A 20,761-nucleotide genomic window follows, 5' to 3' on the forward strand; every position below is an offset into this window, starting at 1 on the left:
GCTTAGGGATGCAGAGGAAACAGCCTTGCTTGGGAGGACCAAGGTAAATAAGTTTAGCTCAAACTTTAGAGCGGCTACCAGCAAATCTGCGTGGGCTGACTGCATCAATCGCCTCATTGCAGTGTGACACAGCTGTGCTGCCTGCAGGCTCCAAGTGTGTTGGGAACCGGGAGCCCACTGGGGAGGGAAAATTTTCAAGGTCCAAAGAGGAGCCTTTGGGAAACCACTGGGTTTGGAGGGTTGGGAGCTGTGGGGAGGGACTGCACAGCCTCACTGTTAACAGAGAGTAGCAAGACACAGAGAGAGAGTGGGGAGGAGTGATAAAATCCAACACAGCACAAAGCTGCTTGGTGGGGATGCTGCTCTAAGAGACCTCCATGGCAGGGCAAAACAGGTTTTCAAATTGCTGTAGGAGTAGGTTACATTTGTGCTTGTTTTCCATCCCTGCAACCTGCGCTGTGCCCACATCTGATCGCAGCCGACAGGCCGCCCTCCGAAGCAGGCAGCAGCCCCCAGCTGCCTCATGATATTATTATTTTTTTATTTGCCTCAATAAAAATCTGTGAGTCATTAAGTGCTTGTCATGTTTTGACACGTGGATCAGGAACTGATCAATAGCCAGCTAAATTTAATAAAAAGGAGCTCTATTCTTGGGGAATGAGCTTGTTACCATGCCAACTATCGATCTTTCCTGACAGGCTCTGTAAGTCGCAAAATGGGGTCCTGATGGTAGGTTGGTTTCCCTGCCTGACAGGAAGGGTGTTGGTTGCAACCTCTGTGTCTAAAAGACTTCAGAGAAAACCCTGTTTTTTGATACTCCCTCTATGTAATTCTTTGGCAAAGGTTCTAGACTGCCTGGAGCTAGTGGAAATCATCTAAAGGCTTTATTTTTCTTACTGGCTCTAAGGTGGTGGAAATTTATAAGACAGAAGGTAGCAGAGCTGTGGTTCTGTGCCAGAGCCTCACAGGACAAGGAGGGATGGAGGCCAGTGCCAGTCTACACCCCTGCCTTGCTGATGCATGATGTGCCAACCACCACCTGGTTCCTGCAACCAACATCCCAGAATTTCTCCTTGCAATGTTACTAACTTAACATGAGCCAAATGGTGTTAAATGTCACTGAAACAGTCCCCTGACAGGTGGATTTCTCTAGCTGAGCATGGTAAGCAAGACAGATTTACATCCTGAGGAAGAGGGATGTTCTGCAGAGTCCTTCAGGTCCCAGAATTGCTCCACTGAGCTTCCCACACTGATCCTAAGTCCTTACATTCGAAGCTTTGGCATTGCAGCTGTTCTCTGGCATGGAAGACACTGAGAGATTTGGGGGAAGAGCTGGATACAGACAAGGAGGAAGGGGTTTGTCAAATGGAATTAACTAATCCCCAGGGTTTTGATTTGCCTGATGTGTTTGCCATGTTCCTAGATTTTTATTTCCACTTTTTTCTCCTTTTATTTCTCAGAAGGAGGGTGGGCAGGGTCCCTAGCCATGTCCTTATGCCTGCCAGAGGCTGTGTGACAGCTTGGCACAAAGAGGTAGCATGCTTCAAGTACAAAACATACCATTGGTTTTGTCCCCTCCTTCAGGTCTTGGTCCAAAACACACTGGGATCAGTGGAGGTGGATTTTAGTACAATCTGGCCCATTCCCAGTCCAAACCATTTAAACACAGTGGCTCATGTCCTTCTCCAGGACAGCCACTTAGGTCAGTGTTTGAGGTTTTAAGAATGGATGGTGAATTTACTTGTAGCAGAAAAAGCTTTACTGGCTTAGAAAATCTAATTCTGTGCTCAGTACAGTCTCTGAGACTTTCCTAAAACAGTTTAGCCAGCCTAAAGTGAGACAAAGAGAGAATTTGATGTTGAAGATCTTGCCGAAGTGACCTGGGGAGAGGTAGATCAATGCAATTCCTTCATGGCTATTCCAGATTTTGAACTGTAAAAAGCTTATTATGATTTGACCTTGACATTAGCCCTGTCTTTGGTGGAGGCTGAACTCAAGACCTCAAGAGGTCCCTTCCAGCCAATGTTTTTCCTTTATTTCATCTCAGAGATGCAATGTAAGGTCTAACCCCAAAATGAATGTGCGGCTTTTTGGGTATTCAGACTTGGAGGGCAGTTAGAATGGACATCAAACCCTGAGTATTTATCTGAACTATTTGTGTATCTGAGGTGCCAGAACAGTCCTGGTCACTGGGCTATGTGAAACAGGTTATTGAGCAGAGCAATTATTGGAAAGGTCGCCAGCAGCAAGTGCCTGACCTTGTGTCTGCTCTTGGCATTCCTTTTCCTTGAGTTTAGCTCATCTCAAACTTCCTTTTTCAAGTTTCCTTCTTTCAAAGATTTTTCTCTAGTAAAAATCATCCGACTTCTCCATGGGGTTTGTTAACATGAGTTGTTTAACGGAAATGTCTTTTCAATATATGACAAAAGTGAAAGACTTCAGGTTTAACAGAACCATAGAATTATTTAGGTTGGAAAATCTCCCTAAAATCATCAAATTCAGCAGTTAACCCAGCGCTGCCAAGTCCACCACTAAACCATGTCTCCAAGTGCCACATCTAGGTCTTTTAAATACCTCCAGGAATGGTGACTCCACCACTGCTATAGGCAGCCTATGATAGGGGTTGAGGACTCTTGCAGTGAAGAAATTTTTTCTAATACCTAGTCTAAAACTCTTCTGGCACAACTTGAGGCATTTCCTCTCATCCTGTCACTTGATACCTGGGAGAAGAGATCGACCCCCATCCAGCTACAGCCTCCTGTCAGGTAGTTCTAGAGAATAAGGTCCCTGCTGAGCCTCTTTTTGCCCAGGTTGAACATCCCCAGCTCCCTCAGCTGCTTCTCACCGGACCTGTGCTCCAGACCCTTCACCAGCTCCGCTGCCCTCCTCTGGACCTTCTTCTGCAGTCAAGCCCCAGCCTCTCTCTGTCCCTGCAATGCCGTGGTACCACAGCGAGTGCAGAGCAGAGGGTGGAGCAGCCCTTTCAGTAAAACGTGTACATGCCAGATTGAGCCTGTAATAAAAGTCTTAATATTGAGTGAAAGTTGTTTTGGGGATTGCATTGTGAGATTCGACCCTGGCTGCCTGGGCAGAGCCTGGTATGGTTTTAACTCCGTACTGACTGAATGTTCTGTTCCTCTTGCAGTTTGCCACTGGAGCCTTGAAGACAGATGAGACACCAAGACAGAGAAGGGACAGAGACACTGAAGACAGATGGCACCAGTTGGGTGCCAAGAGCAGTGCAAGGCGGACAAGAGAAGGGGCCCTCGGAAGCCGCGGGAGGAGGAAGGCCGGCAGCGCTGTTCACGGGAGCACAGACGCGATTCCTGCAGCCCCTGCCCCGCTCCAGCAGACAGACACACCCCGGCAGGCTCAGAAGGAATGCAAACAACGGGATAACCAACTCGTAAAATACCTTTTACTTAGGAGAGAAAGCTGCCAAAGGCAAAGCCGGGCTGGCCAGGGTTAGCTCTGCAGCCAGCTGCCTTCGCTGCCTGCCGGGCTCCGCGTCGGCACGAACCCCAGCGAGCGGAGAGAGACCGAGCTCAGGGCTGCCACAGGGTTTGTGTTTCCCCATATTTGAGGAGTCTGCTCTGCAGTTTTTAAGATGTATCAACAGCCTCACATCACATCGTGATTTGGCTGCAAGTTGAGCTGAGTGTATATTACCTCGGCAGACTCATGGTGTGCATCTCCTCCCCATCTAATATATCCGAACGTACAGTGAGAGTTTTACCGACAAGATAATGTGTTTTGGCTGCATGAAATAGTTGTGTTATTCCTATAGGAGAAAAATTTAATTTTGCTCTGAATTCCTCTATAACCAGACAGCTCCCCATTTATATCCTGGGTAATAAATCAAAGCAACATGAAGTCTTTTGCACAGAACTGAAGTGGTTTCTCAAAGCAAATTCGGCAGGAAATAAGTCATCATCTTAAAAAGCCAGTTCACTCCTCATATACAATACACCACCAACTCTTTGCTAAAATCTCTAACCAGGCGCATCATTTTGTGAAAGATAGAGAGAAATCCACAAGCCCTAGCAATGCTGTATGAGAAAGGCCATATTATTCTCTTATCAAAATCACAAGTATCTTTGTCAGAGAAATCACCCTGTGAGCTCCCTGACTCAAGGGTTTGCAGTGCCCAGGTACTCAAATATCACAAGGGCCATTAGTTTGACTTCATATAAAAATAAGGTCATGCTGGTATCACATCTTCCCTCAGTGTTTTTCCTCTTTCTTCTTGCCTCCTCAACTGATGTTATTTTTCTCTCAATTTTTTTTACCGACTTTCCTTTCTAGTTTCTATTTCTATCGTGCAAACATGCCATGGCAAAGAGATGTTAGCAATGCATAATATATTTTCAGTAATGTATGATTCATTTACTAGCTTTCATAATTAATGTGGCTGTGTTTTACATACACAGTACTTCCTGCATGCATTTTATGATGTGAACGCTCTTCAAAAATCTAATAAAATATAATCCGTTAAGAACAATAGCGCTAGTCCTGTGGAGAGATTTGTGTGCTGTTTTGCAGCAGCTGCAGAAAGAGCTTGGTGCCAAGTTTCTATTCTAAACACCAATTTTATGCTGCTGTTTTATGCAGCTCCTAATTCTCAAGGTGGAAATTATTATAATTATATATATTATTATAGTGATACCACAGTTAGTCTGGGTATCATTTGCTTCCATACCCTGAAAACTTTCCAACCCAAATAATCTTTCTGTCTGCTCTCTGGAGTTCAGTAAAAAATACAAAATGACACGGAATTCATGAAGAAATGTATCAGAACTATACAACAGCATCTGTAAAATATCAGCTAAATAATGCCAACATCTGCACCTCCAAAAAATTCATTCTTGCCTGGGATTTAGTGAGGCTGAAAGCACACACAGCTTCATCCTCAGGGGCCCAGAACCCTGTTTCCAGAGGGTCCATCTAATTGCTGTCAATACCAGCAAAAGTTGGGAACTGCTGGAGAGCTCAGGCCATCCACTTTATTTAAACATTATTATCTTCCTGGTGAGGATTTGAGGACCCCAAATTAATTTTCACCCCATGAAGAAGAAAGCCAACATAGCCATTCGTGTGCTGTTCCTTGACACACTGTCACAGGCAGATGGATTTGGAAGATTTTGATTTCCTATCTTCACTCTAAAAGTGTGTGTAAAATGATGTCCACCAACAAAATCTACACTTCTGAAGGAGGCAATCTAACAGTAATACATTGTAAATTCAAAATGGATATAATTTCCAGTGTAAAGCTAGAAATCCTGTTTACGTCTCTCCAGATACCAATCCAATGTTTAGCCTGCTTTCCTCCAACTGAATCCTCATTAAGGTCAACGGGCACAAATCTGCCAACTCGGTGGCAGTGTGGGGTTGGGGGATTTACTTTTGTTTAGGCTGGGACCCCCAGATTGGGTGAGAGCAGCCTAATCAGGCCCATGCTGCCCCTATGTTAGCGCTTCACACCTGCAGAGCACCTCAGCGCTGCCTTAGCTGCCAGCAGGGGAGGGGCATCACTGGTTTGAGTAAGTTAAACCTCAGCTTGGGACTTATGGGATGAGTTTTGCAGGGGATGGTTGTGTATAGTAGGAAAATGCAGTATTTTCTGAATGCTGCTGGTTGGAACAGCAAAGGGACAGCTGCACTTCCAGCATGACTCCAGGCCACTGGTTTTGCTGGACTTGCATCTTTAGGCTTCCTCTGAAGAATTTGTCATAGAGATTTTTTCAAAATTTTTAAGCTTTGCTTTGCTTTTTGGGCTTTTCTGCGTCCCTCCTGGTGAATGTTTCCCTGCTGGAGCAGCTGCCTGTGCTGTATGGGGAACTTCGGGATTTGTGCAAACCTGCAGGTAACTCATCCAGCGGCTGATGCTGCTTCAAGATGGGGAGTGTGCATTCCCGGCAGCAGCGCTTGGCAGGGAAACCTGCCATGATGTGAGCTGCTTCTCTTCCCAAATCTGGCACTAGGGGAAAGGTGGAAAACTTTTCATGTGGAAAAATGAGCTAAAGACCTTAAGGCCCAAATCCTACCTTTTAGAGGGATCAATACTTCTGCTACTGTTGGGAAGTGAAATCCTGCGCTGCAGCGGCACAGATGTGGTGTGCTGTGTCCCTGTCTAGGGTGAGCATCCTGCACTTTGCACAGCCTCTCGGGCTGGGGGGACACACAGGGGACACCCACCCCCGTGCACTCTGCCTCCCACCTGGCCACCTCTCACCTTGAATGCTGCAGGAAGGGGGTCATAGCAGTGGTGAGCGACACTCGTACAGTGCCTTCCTGGCAACTTGGGAGGAAGCTGATAAAACTGGTCATTTCTAAGGTTCTCTAGTTCTTACTGTGGAGCTGGATTTTTTACCCCCTGCATTTGAGGAGGTTCATTTTAGTGTTGTGTGTACTGTCTGGATCTTTGGGCTGGAGGATATCTTGTATTTTTTTTTTTTTTTACCTTTGGGTTTTACGTGGTTTTTTGGGTAGTTGGTTTTTTTTTTTTTTTTTTTTTTTTAACATTTGCTAAACTAATTATTTAGAGAAGAAAAGCCATGTAAAGCCAAGTAAATGTATCTCTGCCCTGTGAAGGTTCAGGAAATGCAAAGCTATGGAGGTGGAAAGGATCAAGCATTTTGAAACAGCAATATTTGAAAACTGTTTTAAAGAGAATCTTTTCAGTGTTGGAGACCTGATAACAACTTCTTCGGCAGGCTTGTGCAGGTGATGTTAAAGCTTTCCTGGCACCTGCATCTGTATCTGTTTTATTGCAATTCCATCAGGTGCTTCTGCCACAGGGTGCCTTCTTCTGCCAACAAAGCTGTGGGAGGGCTCCTCCCCTGAGCAGGCAAAGCACCCATGTCCCATGTTCTATGTGCAGAGTCCCTGGGAGTGGCAGTAGTTGCAGTATTTCTGATCCAAGGCATGAGACAACAGGGTCTGTGCTGTGACTTATGCTGGCACACGAGTGCTGGTCCTCAGTGTGGGAAGCTGCCCCTCAGCCCCAGCCTGCCAAGTGTCACATCAGCACACTGCTCCTCAGTTTCAGGGCCTTTGGTGTCCTAAACGGGTGAGAATGCCCTGAGACCAGTGACTATGCAGGTGGCCTCCTGTCCCCAGAAAATGGCCTCCAGCTGGGAAGTCTCTGCCCCTACAGCCCCCTCCTCTCAGCATGGTTCCTACCAAGCCCCCAGAGAGCACCGGCTCCAATTCTGCCCTCTGAAAGTTGGATAAAGGGGCAGAAAGTCCTCTTTGGGGTAGATTTAGGGCGGGAGGAACAGTGCGAATCTCCCAGAAATGCAACAGCAGCTCTGGCACGTGTGGAGCTCTGCATGGTCCCATTGCATGACCCGACAAGGTGGCCAGAAGGGCTGAGACCTGCTCAAAGCATCGATTTGGAGGAGGGTCAAAGAGACAAGTTTTTGGGGGAAGGGGGGAAATGCAGGACAAAAGGAGGACCTTTCCTCTGCCTGATGCAGAGGAAATTCAAAGAAAAAGGCTCATTACTGTTCGTATGGAGGGGGGAACACGACACAACAGGTGAGGCTGGAAGCCACACACCCCTTTGCGGGGTGAGGAGGGGCTGTGGCATTGCGGCAGCATTCCCTGCTCGCCCCCCGCTTTCACCAAGCGCCGTTCCGAGGGTCCTGGGATGGTGTGACTCTGGGGCTGTGGGGTTCTCCAGTCCTGCGGGGGAGCGAGATGGGCGCAGGTGTTTTCCACGGATGCGGAGCAACAGCGCGGATGCCCGAGAGCTTCTTCCTGCAGGGCAAATGGGGAGGGCATGGGGCGGGTCCCGGCATCCGAAGTGCCAGGTATTGAAAGAATATATTTTTTTTTTTTTAATTTTTCCCCCCTCCACCACTAAGCCACGGGTCCATTTGCAATTCTCGTTTCAGGGTGGATGGGATGCAGCAGCCACTGCTGCCTCTGAGTTAAACGAGAAATAAAATAGAAATAAATGCCCGCATCTGCCCCGTTTTTAAGGCAAACGACAAAATAATTTCGTGTCTCCCGGTACAACCGAATCCGCACAAGGACCGTGGGGAGACCCCAAATTCTGGGGAAAATGTGCAGCCTTTTCCCGCAAACGAGCGGTGCGAAATCTTGTGAGATAAAATGATGGAGCAACGTGGAGGATCTCTGTAAATAGGTTGAGCATCGGCAGTCTTTATGCTCAGGTCGTCTTGGAAGGCGGAGGGGAGTCGGGGGTGCCCGTCTCTCCCGACTCCCTTTTCTGTGGTCTCTGACAGAGTCATATCAAAGGACCCGCCGGGGGATCTGTGCACAACCGAGTCCCTGAAATTTGCGCCTGGAAAGAGATACAAAACCAGATGATATCGATATATTATTGAACAGAGAAATATTGGATGTGTCTGTACGTGAACGATGCCAGAGGTTTGCACAGTTTGTCTGGAAACGCCCGGAATTGGAGGCGGGTTTTAATAAAAACCATTTGCCACTTGTCTTCAATTAGGGTCTAGAAATTCAGCAAAAAGAATAAATGTCTATTTTTTTTCTCACTTGCTGTCGGGATCAAGAGGTAAACGCGGCGTCCCTGCAACGATTTCGGGGCTCCGCGTTAAAGGGGAAAGGAAATACTGGCGGTATTGTCGCGCCCCGTATCGGTGTGGCTCATGTCCCGGCACACACCTCGTCGTGCTCTGCCGTTTCTCCGCCCGGAGCCGGACCCCGGCGGGCCGCGGAACCCCCGTGGGGGCTCAGGAGCGGCGGGACGGGGAAATCCGGCTGCAGGGGCCCAGGGACTTCGCACCGGGGCTCTCCTCAGCCGGGAGTGGAATGGGCGAGCACGTTACAAGGTGGGTGTCCTCATTTTTTTTCGCGGTGCTATCGGGAGAGCTCCGAGCCGCGGGGCTTCTCCCTCCCCGTGTCTGGGCAGCCACGAAACATCCTGTCACCCCTTCCCGGGCAGGTGATGGGCACCTCGGAAGCCAACCCCCCCTCCCCCCCCCCCGCCCAGGCCCAATATTCCCTGCATCTTCGTGTCCATGACAAATAGAGGCAACGTGAGACAGGAAAAAGGGAGGAGGGAGAGAAAGACACGCACACAATAGCCAGGCAAATTGTTAATAACTCCGGCGTTTGGGGAAGCCGGTACTGTAACTGCGCTCTCATCAGTCACCGCTCCTGAAGTGATAGTAAAAACGCATCTAAACATGCTGCGGTGTGATATATAAAAGCACAGCGGGATGAGCTGCTTTCCAAAAAGGGACTTGGTGATTGGTTATGCCTTGGCATGATTGACAACAGCTTAGTTTGGTAAAGAGAAGACACGCAAGCTTTCACAGCGGGATTTCTTTTCTAAAATATATCACACTAGCCTTTGAAAAGCGCCGCACACTATAAGGGAAATAAGGTTGCTTTATAGTGCACTGACATTTCTTTAAAACACAACTAAGATCAAAAAAAGAAATAAAATGTGTTCCAAACACAATGTTTTAATTAGTTTATTCTGTGCATTTGCTTTTATCTGGTGTATATATCACGGATCCCCACCCTTTAATTAAAACAACTAGCTGCCTATACAACAGCAGAGACAAATGGTTAACTTTCTCCTTTGTAGCTACAAGCAAACTCAATTTACTACGGCTCTCAGAAGAGTTTTTAAAATAAACGTGGACGCCTTGAAAGCTATTGGGGAACGGGGTAAGGTAGCGGGAAATGGCTGTTTCCTGGCTTTGAAAACTTGAGAGGATGTGGAGTCTCGCGGGCAGCCCTGCCCGCAGCCTGCCCGCAGCGCTCACCCGCCGGCTCCGCGAGCTCGCAGCCCCGCCGAGAGAATTGAAACGCAACGAGGGCACAGAACTGCCTTAATCTGGGAGCCGCAGCTGAAGGGCTGTGATGGGGCTTTCCGTTTGCTTGGTTGCTTTTTGGATTTATCTTTGTTTCTCTCTCTTGATCTCTATCACTTTCTTTTTTTAAAATTTTTTTTCTTTTATAAAAATTTATTTTATTTTAATTTTGGTGCGGACCTCATCGAAGCCCAGATTGTCGCAAGCCCTCCCTCCCCCCGGCACTGCCCGCTCCGGGCTTGATCACTTGACGCACCTTTTCTACCGCCGTCTCCCCCGCCTCTGCCCAAGGTTCTCGTTATGGAACTGATTCTCCGGGTAGGGGAATAAAAGTCCTTTAAAAGGCATAGACTCCCTCACCTCGTGGCAAACACATCGTTTACAGGCGGGTTAATCGTACCGCGGGGGCCCGTCTCTGCCCCCAGGGGCCCGGGTGCGATCCCTGCACGCCCACGTCCCTCAGAGCGGGTCCTGGGGGTATTCCATAGCAAAAATACAGAAGAGATGGGGTCAGACCCGCGACGGGACGTCTGTGTGGGGATATCGGCAGCAGGAATGGAGCTGGCTCTCCCCGAAGCCCCGCGGACACAGGCAGGGGATGAACCACCGCGGTGCAACCCGAACCCAGGCAGAGGGGGACGTTCGGACAGAAACCCCCGCCCCACTCCGCACCGCTGTGATTCACTCGCCTTGGCCCCAAAGCTTCGAGCGGGTTTTACCGGTGAAAGCGTCTCCTATTTGCAGGACTATTTAACCCAGGGAAGCGTGCGAGGGTTGAGCCCGGTTCCCCCCGGGCTCCGCGGCCGCCCAGCCCCCGCCGACCCATGGTGCCCGGGACTGCTGGAGCCCGTCGGGGCTGCGGGCTGGATGCGCCACCGGAGCGCTGCCCTCGTTGGCGAAAGGAGTGGGGCGGGGGCGAAAGGAGAGGGAGCGGGTCAGACCCCGCAGCTGTGCGGCGGCACCGCCTGTCCCGGGGAGGAAAAGAACACAGGAGAAAAAGGGGTGGGCAGATCACCCAGGGGGACCGTCGGGGATGTGTCCCGGGCCGGAGAGAGAAGGGGAGCTTGGTTCTCTCCCCGACACCTTGGGGAAAAGCCCCGGGCGTTGAGGGGAGAGTCGCTGGGCGATGCGGCCGGAGAGAGGATGGAGAAAGGCGAGCAGTGCAAAGTCGTCGTTTAATTGTTTAAAATACTTTAAATCGTTCAACGCCTTGTTCCAACACATCCTCGGGGCTGGCGAAGTCGTGTCCCCGTCTTCATGGAATGCTGGCTGCGGGAAACACCCTCGGTGCCCGCTATCGGTGTGCCCGCCGATGCGCAGGAGCCGACACTTGAGCCTGTGACCCGACCGCCGGACTCGGGCCCACCTGCAGCCCCCCTCAGATCTCTGCTCCGCCTGGGCACTAAACGGCTTCGCTCCGGGGAGTCCCGGTCGGTCTCAGGTCCCAGCCCGGGGCCACGGGGAGCGGTGACTCCCTTGCTGGCCCTCCAGCTTCGGGCCGCCGCTGTGCCCCGCGCTGGGGGAGAAGAGCTGGAAGCGAGAGGAACCCCCACGTTCTCTCCTGGGGCTCCCGGCAACGGGAAGAGCGCTCGAGCCCCGGCACACCCCGGGGTGTCTCCGCAGCCGCCTCGGGGACGTGCTGCAGGCTGCGGAGGGTCCCCAGGATGGGCCTGAGTCTGCCCTCCCGGAGCTCGGCAGCTTCCCGGGGCTGACCCTCGGCGGCTAGAGACCGCTGTTTAGAGCCAGTAGAGGTGCCGGTTCAAGCGGGGCGATTTGCCCCCGGGGAGCGGGTTTGTTGCCCGGGTTTACACTTGCTGTGAGGCTGCGAGGACAGACGGGCGGGCCCGGGAACGAGCGGGAGCCGGGTTGATACGGGGACAGAGCCCCATGGGTGCCTGTCCCATATCCTCCGCCTAACGGGCCGGGTTCGGGGGACCCGTCCGTGCGCGGGCAGGGGCGCGGGGCAGTGCCCAGAGCCGGGAGAGTCTCGGCGGCCGTCGGGGCCGGACCGGGCCGCTCCGCAGCGCCGCCTCGTGCCTGGCCCGGCCGCCGCCGCCGGGCGGGCAGGGGCGGCTCCCGCAGCTCCGCTCACGGGGCCGACAGGCTGAAGAATTGGGGCGAGGGCTCCTCCCGGGACAACCCTTCCTTGTTCTTCCTCTCGTTTTATCCCCATCGTCTCCTCGGAGAATCTCTGCAGGTCAAACCCCAACTCAGCACGACTAGGGTCACCCGTTGGGGCCTCTCCGTCCACCGGTGCTCGCCACTGGGTGGGGAGGGTCTGCTCAACCCCGCCTGGCTCCCGGAGAAAGACTCAGGGCACGAGGGGGCCGCGTATTCCGTGTGCGAGTTCGGAAAGAAGCCGGGGCGAGAAGGCAGCGGCCTGGGCACGCTGGGGAAGGGCGCGGCTCTGCCCCGGCTGCTGATGCCGTCCTGGCGACTCCCGAGGCCGGGATGCCTCCCCGGAGCCCTGGGCTTGCGGTTGCCCCTCAGGGCTCAGTCACGCAGAAAGGCTGACTAAAGTCTGTGTCCCCCGCAACAGCGGGACAATAGAGCCACCCTCCGGGTCACAGGTCACCTCCTCGCTGATTGAGATATTCGCCACTTCCCCCCACTCTCTCTGCTCCTCAAAGGCGTGGGGGGGTTTTCAAGGGGGCGGCCGGAGAGTGCGAATGCTCTCGGCCGGTCCGGGGTGCCTAGGCCCCGGCTTCCCCGACTGCCCGCTCCCGGGCGTGCACCGTTCCTCCTTCTAATGGCTTAGCGAGGGGTAGAGGGTGGGGGAGATGACGAGTGAGTGTTTCCCCCTTCCAGAGGGTGGCCTTCCCTGGGGTCACTCCGGTGCGCGGGCACCTCAAGGTGCAGGGAGCGGCCTCAGCTCCCCGCAGGGCTGCGACACCCGTTGTCCCCTGTCCCTAGGTTTGCCTCGGCCCCGTTACAGTGGTAGGACACAATTTATTCTGCAGCACTTGAACTGGTCCTCGTGGTTTCCCCACTCGCTCCCGAGCCCGATGCATATTTCCCGCGTAGCTGATCTTCATTTTGGGAGGGAAACTTCTCCCCACCACCACAGAACGAGCAACAAACCCTGGTCCGCGGGGGAGGTTGCCGGTGCCGGTCCGGCCCTGCTCCCCGGGCTGCAGGATGGAGCTCGCTGGCACCTACGCTTCCTCCCCACTCAAGTCTTTCTGCCTGCCTCCGTCTGGCCTTTGATATTCCTCGCTCCCTCCCCTTGCCGAAGTTCAGACCTGTTTACTCCAGTCCGGATCTCTGAAGTTCAAATGTACATGCGCTTCCCCCTCCGCTGAGTGACAGCTACAATGGAAACGTCTCGTTCGCTCCTGGTTTGCATATAATTACACCGGAGATGCAATATGTTTATGGCAGGAGAAAAACTACTTGTCTTTACGCTTGTTAAGGATATTCATTTAACCGCGATACAGCGCGGTTTAAAAGCTCTTTAGGGTGGATGGATATTCCCCTCGCCGCCGGCTCGCAGCTCAGTGTGAGGGGACTTTTGTTGCTGTTATCCCGGGTTTGTTTTGCCTTTTCCTCGCACCCTCGGTGTAAGGGACGAGGGAAATCCACGGAGCCACCGACCTGCCACACCTGGAGCCGTTGTTGAAACTTCACCTGCCCCTGCCCTGCTGCGAAATCTGCCATAACGAGTGGGCATCCAGTGGGGACAGTGTTTCCCTCCTGCGCCGGAGGGCCCAGACCTTGCGGTCTTCTCCCTGGCAAGGCTCTCCGGACCGTGCCGGGGTGGGACCCGGCAGCGTTAAGCCCCGGGAGTCCTCCGGCCAGGGCAGCACCGAGGGGAGCCCGGCAGGGAGGTCCCGGTCCGCCGTGCTGGGCACGCACGGGAGCCGGGCACCGGCTGGCTCTGGGCACGGAGGGATCCGCATCGCTTTCCAGGGGTCTTAACATTTTTGTAGCTCTTAAGTTCCAAAATCACTCAAAGGAAAAAAAAAAAAAAAAAAAAGAAAAAAAGGGAAAAAAAAAAAGGTGGTGGAGAATTGCACAATATTTGTTCTTGACGTAAAGCACGGGATCTTTCTCTGCCTTCCCCCCGCATTGGGAACACAGGGGGAGAAGGGAGCCTGCGAGACTACTTTTCCGGTAGCTGTTGTTTGCACGTTTGCAATTGAGATAGATTTTAAAACGGAAGAGATGCGAGGTTCCCTGACTTCTGGAAAATAAATTGGATTTGGCCAGAAATACGGCTGAATAAAAATGGAATTTACTAAAGTGATAAAGTACAAAATATGTTATATATACATATATATTCCGAAAGCTCAGCAAGGGAAAAAATCAGACAATGCCTTAAGAAAAAAACCCCTCGTTTTATACAATTTTTGTCCCGGAATTGGCAAATTCCAGTCAGGAAGGGATGGGGTGTAAATAGTGCCAGTATGCCAGTGTGAATGCTGCCGGGTGCACACACCCAGGCAAAGTTGGTAGAGCAGAAGTGGGAAACGTATAAAAAGATATTTATAGGTTAATTGATGTAGCCCGGTCCGCAAGCTGCAAGGCAGGGCTGTGGCCACCAAATCCTCCCGAAACGAGGAGTCCTCGTCTGAAGCTACGATCTCTTCGTTTTACTTCCCAGTCTCAAATCCTCGGGATATTTTTCCCGAAGCCCCGTGGTCCCGCCGTTGCCGACGCGGCGAGATTTTCTTTAGGAGAAACTTAATTTTTATTTATTTATTTTTTAAGCTTCTGCCGCCGTGGAGCCACACTCGCTCTTTCTCTCCGAGCCGGAGGGTTTCCCAGCCTACACCCGTGCCTCCCTTCCCACGCCGCCCGGTCGGAGCAGCCGCAGCCCCGCGAGGCGTGGGCACCTGGGCGGGCAGGGCAGCTCCGCCACCGGTCTGGCCCGGCCCGGCCCCGGCGCGTCCCACCCATTGGAGACACAATGCCACACGTGAGGCCTCTGCACAAGCAGGGGTCAGTCGCCCTCCGTCGCCCCAGGTCGGCGACTTCAGAGGCGCTGCCCTCCCCGGCGCTCAGCTGACGGGAACAATTGAATCCCCCCCCACCCCCTTTTTTTTTTTTTTTTTTTTTTTTTCTTTCTTTCTTTCTTTCTTATTATTTTTTTTTTATTGGGGGTCGGTTGCTGTCGAGAAAACCCGACACGTGCGGGAGGTAATTAATGACCCCGCCGCAGCCCTCCGGAGATAGGGAGGTAGAGCCTCAGCGGAGCAGCAAGGTGGGTGCGCGATCTCGCCCCGCCACCCCCGGGGGCCGTAGGTTTGTGACCGGGTATCCCTGGCCCTGTCCCGGCTTCCCCGCGCCCGGGCTCCCGGACGAGCCGCGGGAAGGAAGGGCTACGATCCTGCCAGGTCTCACGCCTCCCGCGGAACAGCCGCGGGGTGTAGCGGGAGAGCAAGAAGGCGGCCCCGACCCCCCCGGTAGGTCCCCCCCGGTGGGTCCCCCCCAGGGCGGGTCCCCGCGCTCCCGCCTCCTGCTCTGCTGCGATCGTGCACTAACGGCAGTGAGGGACTCACCTTCCAACTTTAGAACTGTTCTTGGCGACTGTGGCCTGGGAAATTTGAGTGTTTGACGGGCACCGGTGTTATCTCTTGGGGAGATTTTATATCGGTGGCTTTTTTCCTTTCTTTTTCTTTTCTTTTCTTTTCTTTTTTCTTTTCTTTTCTTTTCTTTTCTTTTCTTTTCTTTTCTTTTCTTTTCTTTTCTTTTCTTTTCTTTTCTTTTCTTTTCTTTTCTTTTCTTTTCTTTTCTTTTCCTTTCTTTTGCTCTCTCTAATTTTTTTTTTCCCCTCACTCCCTGCAAACCTTAAAAAAAAGAAGATGAAGCCTTTCCCGGGGCTGACTGGGGGGAAGAATGTGAAAGGGCCGCGGTTATAAAGCGCTGCTTGAAGCGGGCTCTCAATGCGTCTCTGAACTTGATCAGATTTTACGTTTCCTGCAGAGAGCCGGCGGCGAGCCTGAGACCTGCCCAATAGCCAGACTTGGGGGCTCAGCAAACCTCAGGATATTACAATTACAGCCATCTTTCTTTCTGCCTTTTATTTCCACTGTTGCTCCCCATAGTTCTTTGCAAATGCTTTCCAGAACAGAAAATGAGTGGATTTATAGCGCTGTCTGCCACTGATAATTATTCCAAGGCAGAACATTGCCCTTGCAAAATAAAATTAAAAAAAAAAAAAAAAAAAAGACAGGAGAAAGAAAGAGAGAAAGAGCGAAAGAAAGAATAAACAAGAGTAGGAAAAAACCAGCTCAGGAGCCGCCGTGCCGGGCGCTGCTCGGCCGCGCTCCGCGGGTGAGCAGGGGGTGAGGGACGGAGCGAGGGGGGGGAAAAGGGGGCTGGACTCGGCCGGCGGGGTGAACCCCGGGTCGGTCGCGCTGAGCCCCGAGGCTGAGGGGCAGGATCGGGCTCTCCACGCACGGTGCGGGCCTTTCTGCTCTCATGTTTAGTCAGTAAGGATAAAAAATGAACAGAAAAATAAAATAAATATATAAAGTATATACATATATATGTGTATGTATGTATGTATATATAAATAAACTGTAAATACGCACGGCTTTAGCCATTTTTTTAAAATTAAATTTTATTTTTGAATCAACGCGGCGGCTTTGCAGCGGCTTTACGCCTCCCCGCCGCGCCGCCTAGGGCGAGCATCCCGCGCGACGTGGGGCGGCGCTGGGAGGGCACGGGCTGCGGGACACAGCGGGACGCGGGGAGGGGGCGGCGGCGGCGGCAGCGCGCACAGAGCCGGGGGGACACGCACGGCCGGGGTCGGGGCCGGGGCCGGGGCCGGGGCCGCTCCGCGGGGCTTCGGGGGGCTCCCGCCGCCCCCGGGCCGGTCCCGGGCCCCCCCCCCGCTGCCCCCGCTCTACCTGCGAGGCGCGCGCGCCCAATCAGCGACCGCGGCGGCGCGGGGCGCGTGCCAATCAAGCGCGGCGCCGCCAATGGGGCGGCGGGCGGTGGGTCAGGTGATCGGCGGCGCGCGGCTCCCCATTGGCGCGGCGCGGCCTGGCCCCGGAGTTGGTTTTATGTGCGAGGCGCGGACGGGCGCCCCGTCAGTGCCCCGACGGCGCCGAGCGGGAGCGGGGCCGTGCTGCGCCTCCTCGCCCTGCTGCGCCGCCCGGCCCGGCGCGGGGGGCGGGCGCCTCGGGGGGCGGGTGGCTGTTTTGGGGCTGGTTGTTTTGAGTTTTTTGGTTTGGTTTTTTTTGGTTTTTGTTTTTTTTTTTTTTTTTTTTTTTTGTGGGTTGTTGTTTTGGGGTTTTTTTTTGTGTCGGCCGGGGAGTGCTCGCCTCGCTGCCCGCCTGCGGCCGGGGCCGCGCCTGCCCGCAGCGGGAGGCGGGGTAGGGGTGCGTTTTGAGGTGGTTTTGTACTCTTTTGGGGGCGGGCGGGAGGAGGGGGGAGCGGGCAGGTTGCTGCCGCGCCGACGGCCCCGCGCCCATGACGATGCTGCTGGACGGAGGGCCGCAGTTCCCAGCGCTGGGGGTGGGCGGCTTCGCGGCGCCCCGCCACCACGAGATGCCGGGTCGCGATGCCGCCGGCGGCGGTATGGGGCTGGGCCCCTTCGGGGACTCCTCGCACGCCGCCGCCTTCAAGCTGAACGCGGCCCCGCACGACCTCGCCGCCGGGCAGAGCTCGGCGTTCACGCCGCAGGCGCCGGGCTACGCCAGCGCCCTGGGCCACCACCACCATCACCACCACCACGCCGGCCAGGTGCCCTCCTACGGCGGGGCCGCCGCCTTCAACTCCACCCGCGACTTTCTGTTCCGCAACCGCGGCTCCGGCATCGCGGACGCCGCCTCCGGCACAGCGCAGCACGGGCTCTTCGGCGGCTCCCCCGGCGGCTTGCACGGCCCCGGCGGCATCCCGGACACCCCGGGGTACCTGCTCTTCCCGGGGCTGCACGAGCAGAGCCCGAGCCACACATCCCCCAACGGGCATGTGGACAACGGGCAGATGCATCTGGGGCTGCGCGGGGACCTCTTCGGGCGGCCGGATCCCTACCGGGCCGTCTCCAGCCCCCGCACGGACCCTTACGCCGGCGCCCAGTTCCACAACTACAACCACATGAATATGAATATGGGCATGAATGTGGCTGCCCACCACCACCACCATCACCACCATGGCCCCGGCGCTTTCTTTCGGTATATGCGCCAACCCATCAAGCAAGAATTGTCCTGCAAGTGGCTCGACGAGAGCCAGCTCAGCCGGCCCAAGAAGAGCTGCGACAGGACTTTCAGCACCATGCACGAGCTGGTGACCCACGTCACCATGGAGCACGTCGGGGGGCCCGAGCAGAACAACCACATCTGCTACTGGGACGAGTGTCCGCGGGAAGGCAAGTCCTTCAAGGCGAAATACAAACTGGTGAACCACATTCGGGTGCACACGGGGGAGAAGCCCTTTCCCTGCCCCTTCCCGGGCTGTGGCAAGATCTTTGCCCGCTCCGAGAACCTCAAGATTCACAAGCGGACGCACACAGGTAAGGCCCGTGTCCGTGTGTTCCCCCACCCGGGACGCGGGGCTGCGGGGACGGGCCGGCAGCCGCCGGCGCGTGAGGTGCGCGGCGCTGCCTCCGCTCTCGGCCTCCTGAGCGCTTGTGCGGAGAGAACCGTAGAAATGCGGATGAATCTCATTTTCGGTGACTTCCGCTCCTTTTTTATTTTTAGGCCTGATTGGCGTCTCTCCTAATTAAATCGGCGATACTTTTGTCAAAGTATTTTTATTTGCAGCCCCGACTTTTCTTCAGCCCTCCTGCATTGGTGGAGGGAAGAGAGGGGGAAGGTTGGAAGCAAACGTACTTTGGCTTGTATCCTCGAGTAGGTCCTGTAAAGCTGTCCGAGCCGCTGAATTTATCTTTGGTTTTCTCCCTCCCCAAGCTCACCCAGCCGCCTTCCCTGCTGGAGCCCAGCGTGGGCCTGGCGGGAGGTGAGTTAGAAGTAATAAAGGCTGATCCAAATTTATCCGACACGTAACAAACCTTGCTGTCCATCTTCCCCTTCTTCATTTGTTGTGGTGCTTGTGCATCCCTAAGGTGGGGCGAGCACGGCAGATGTTGTCCTGGGAGGAGGCGGGTGGGGATGGAGAGGGGAATGGCCCTCCTTCACCCTCTCTAAATTTCACAGGTGAGAAGCCTTTCAAGTGCGAGTTTGAGGGCTGCGACAGGCGCTTCGCCAACAGCAGTGACAGGAAGAAACACATGCACGTCCACACCTCGGACAAGCCCTACATCTGCAAGGTGTGCGACAAATCCTACACCCACCCCAGCTCACTTAGGAAACACATGAAGGTAAATCACCCCAGTGCTCCAGCCCTTTCTTCCCTGAGCAGTGATGCTCAGTCGCTGGTGTGCTCAGGGCTCATTCCCCCAGAGCAGGGCAGAGCTGAGCTCCATGTTCCCAGCACGGCCTGAGCAGTCCCCGGTGTCTAGGCTGTGGCTGGAGCACAGCCCGGGGAAATGGCGTAGTTTCTTTTTGTGCTCCCACTGGTGCAAGTGCTGCCCGGTTTGCAGAATGTGGCTCAGCGCTGGAAGGCTGTGCAGGTGCAACCTGGCCTGTGGCTGCAGCCCCTCATGCTGGGATGCTGCAGCCCCCCTGACCAGGACGCTGCAGCGGAGTGGCCAGGGGCCGAGACAGGCGTTTGTCACCGGTGTTCAGTGGCCGGCCAGGCATGAACGGCCTGATGGCCGGGCAAGGCTGAGCCGGGGCTCCACAGTGACCCTCCTGCACGGAGGAATGGCCCAGCCTGGTGCAGTGGGGTGGTGGAGGCCCCGAGCTCGCTCCCATCTCTGCCTCTTGGTTTTAGGTACACGAATCCCAGGGGTCGGACTCTTCCCCTGCAGCCAGTTCGGGGTACGAGTCTTCCACCCCCCCTGCGGTGGGCTCCACCGGCAGTAAGGACTCCACTAAAACGCCGCCGGCTGCCCTTCAGAGTAACCCCGGCCACAACCCTGGACTGCCCCCCAATTTTAATGAGTGGTATGTGTGAAGGCAGCTGCTGCCCGGCCACAGACTGGACCAAATGCATTGGGAACGAGGAAAAAAAAAAAAAAGGACAAACCAAGCCAACTGCAGCTCGCTCCCACGGAAATGGAGTTTCCACACCGATGACCACATAGGGCTACACCTAGTTAACTGCCAGGATCTGGAGGGGGGTCTTTTATTACTATATTATAATTATTACTATTTTTTTTTTTTTTTGCAAGCCCAGACGCTGGACTACCCATGTCCTTTTCTCAGGATTAGATTTCTTTTTTTTGTTTTCATTTTTTTCAGTCACAGTCGTTTCTTTGATTTTTCCCCCCCTCTCCTTGCCTGAGTCTCTCTTCCTCCAATTCCCCACTATTTTATTATTCTTAATTTGTTTTGTTTTTCTTTCTTTTGGTGGGATGTTGACATGAGGATGAAAATTCTCCTTCGCCTTAGTGGTGATTGTTTAAACTTACAGTCTTAAACCGTGCCAAAGTCCTGTTATGTCTTGAACTTTCTTTTCTAGCTCTCCTGCTGCTTCTTTCTCTGCTCTCCTCTTTCTCCTTCTCTCTCTCCAAGCATTACACTTGTGAATGTATTCTCGTCTGATGGGGTCGGTCAGTATTTTTCAGGATGAGGATGTGGTGTTTATTATGCCCAGATTGTGACGTTTAGTATAACAGTTGCCTTTTTGTAATAACTTTTTTTGTAAATACATACCCATGATGCCATATTTATCATTCGTAATTTAATTATTGATACAAAGTGCCGGGAACTGAACAATATTTATGGGGGAGAAAAAATTGTTTTCTAACAAAAAATACAAACAAACAAACAAAAAAATCCAACTCTGTACAGCTTTTGGTTATAACTGCTTTAGCATTAAAAGTTTATTGTTTTGGAAAGAGCCGTTTTTGACCTTCTCCGGGGCACGGGGCAGCCGCGGGTCCTGTCGCGGGCCCGGTTGGCGCTGCCACCGGGGCCAGGCCGTTGTTTTCGAGC

General features: G+C 53.6%; 1 protein-coding gene and 1 long non-coding RNA gene across 3 annotated transcripts; one reads left to right on the forward strand and one right to left on the reverse strand.

The window, feature by feature from the left end:
- Nucleotides 1-7,845: 7,845 nt before the first annotated feature.
- Nucleotides 7,846-15,422, reverse strand: LOC125333487. Its single transcript, XR_007206879.1, has 2 exons — nt 15,314-15,422; nt 7,846-8,311 (listed from the first exon to the last, which is right to left on the reverse strand). It is a non-coding gene; the product is annotated as an uncharacterized LOC125333487 (long non-coding RNA).
- A 1,783-nt stretch (nt 15,423-17,205) lies between these two features.
- On the forward strand, nt 17,206-20,664 carry ZIC3 (Zic family member 3). 2 transcript variants are annotated; one of them, XM_048319122.1, is made up of 3 exons: nt 17,206-18,273; nt 18,917-19,080; nt 19,596-20,664. In XM_048319122.1, exons 1-3 carry the CDS (start codon nt 17,232-17,234, stop codon nt 19,776-19,778), a joined length of 1,389 nt encoding a protein of 462 aa, XP_048175079.1. In that variant the 5' UTR covers nt 17,206-17,231; the 3' UTR covers nt 19,779-20,664. The 2 variants fall into 2 exon arrangements, with proteins under 2 accessions (XP_048175079.1, XP_048175080.1); XM_048319123.1 differs by having other exon boundaries at nt 18,917-19,029.
- The last annotated feature ends 97 nt before the right edge of the window (nt 20,665-20,761 follow it).

Source organism: Corvus hawaiiensis, chromosome 14, assembly GCF_020740725.1.
Source record: "Corvus hawaiiensis isolate bCorHaw1 chromosome 14, bCorHaw1.pri.cur, whole genome shotgun sequence".
Lineage (NCBI taxonomy): Eukaryota > Metazoa > Chordata > Aves > Passeriformes > Corvidae > Corvus > Corvus hawaiiensis.

What these genes read in the sequence shown, in the direction of transcription:
- ZIC3 (XM_048319122.1), top strand. Translation starts at nt 17,232, where the DNA reads ATGACGATGCTGCTGGACGGAGGGCCGCAGTTCCCAGCGCTGGGGGTG. An exon ending in TCACAAGCGGACGCACACAG is followed by an intron (nt 18,274 to 18,916) that starts GTAAGGCCCGTG and finishes TAAATTTCACAG; the next exon opens with GTGAGAAGCCTTTCAAGTGC. An exon ending in CACTTAGGAAACACATGAAG is followed by an intron (nt 19,081 to 19,595) that starts GTAAATCACCCC and finishes TCTTGGTTTTAG; the next exon opens with GTACACGAATCCCAGGGGTC.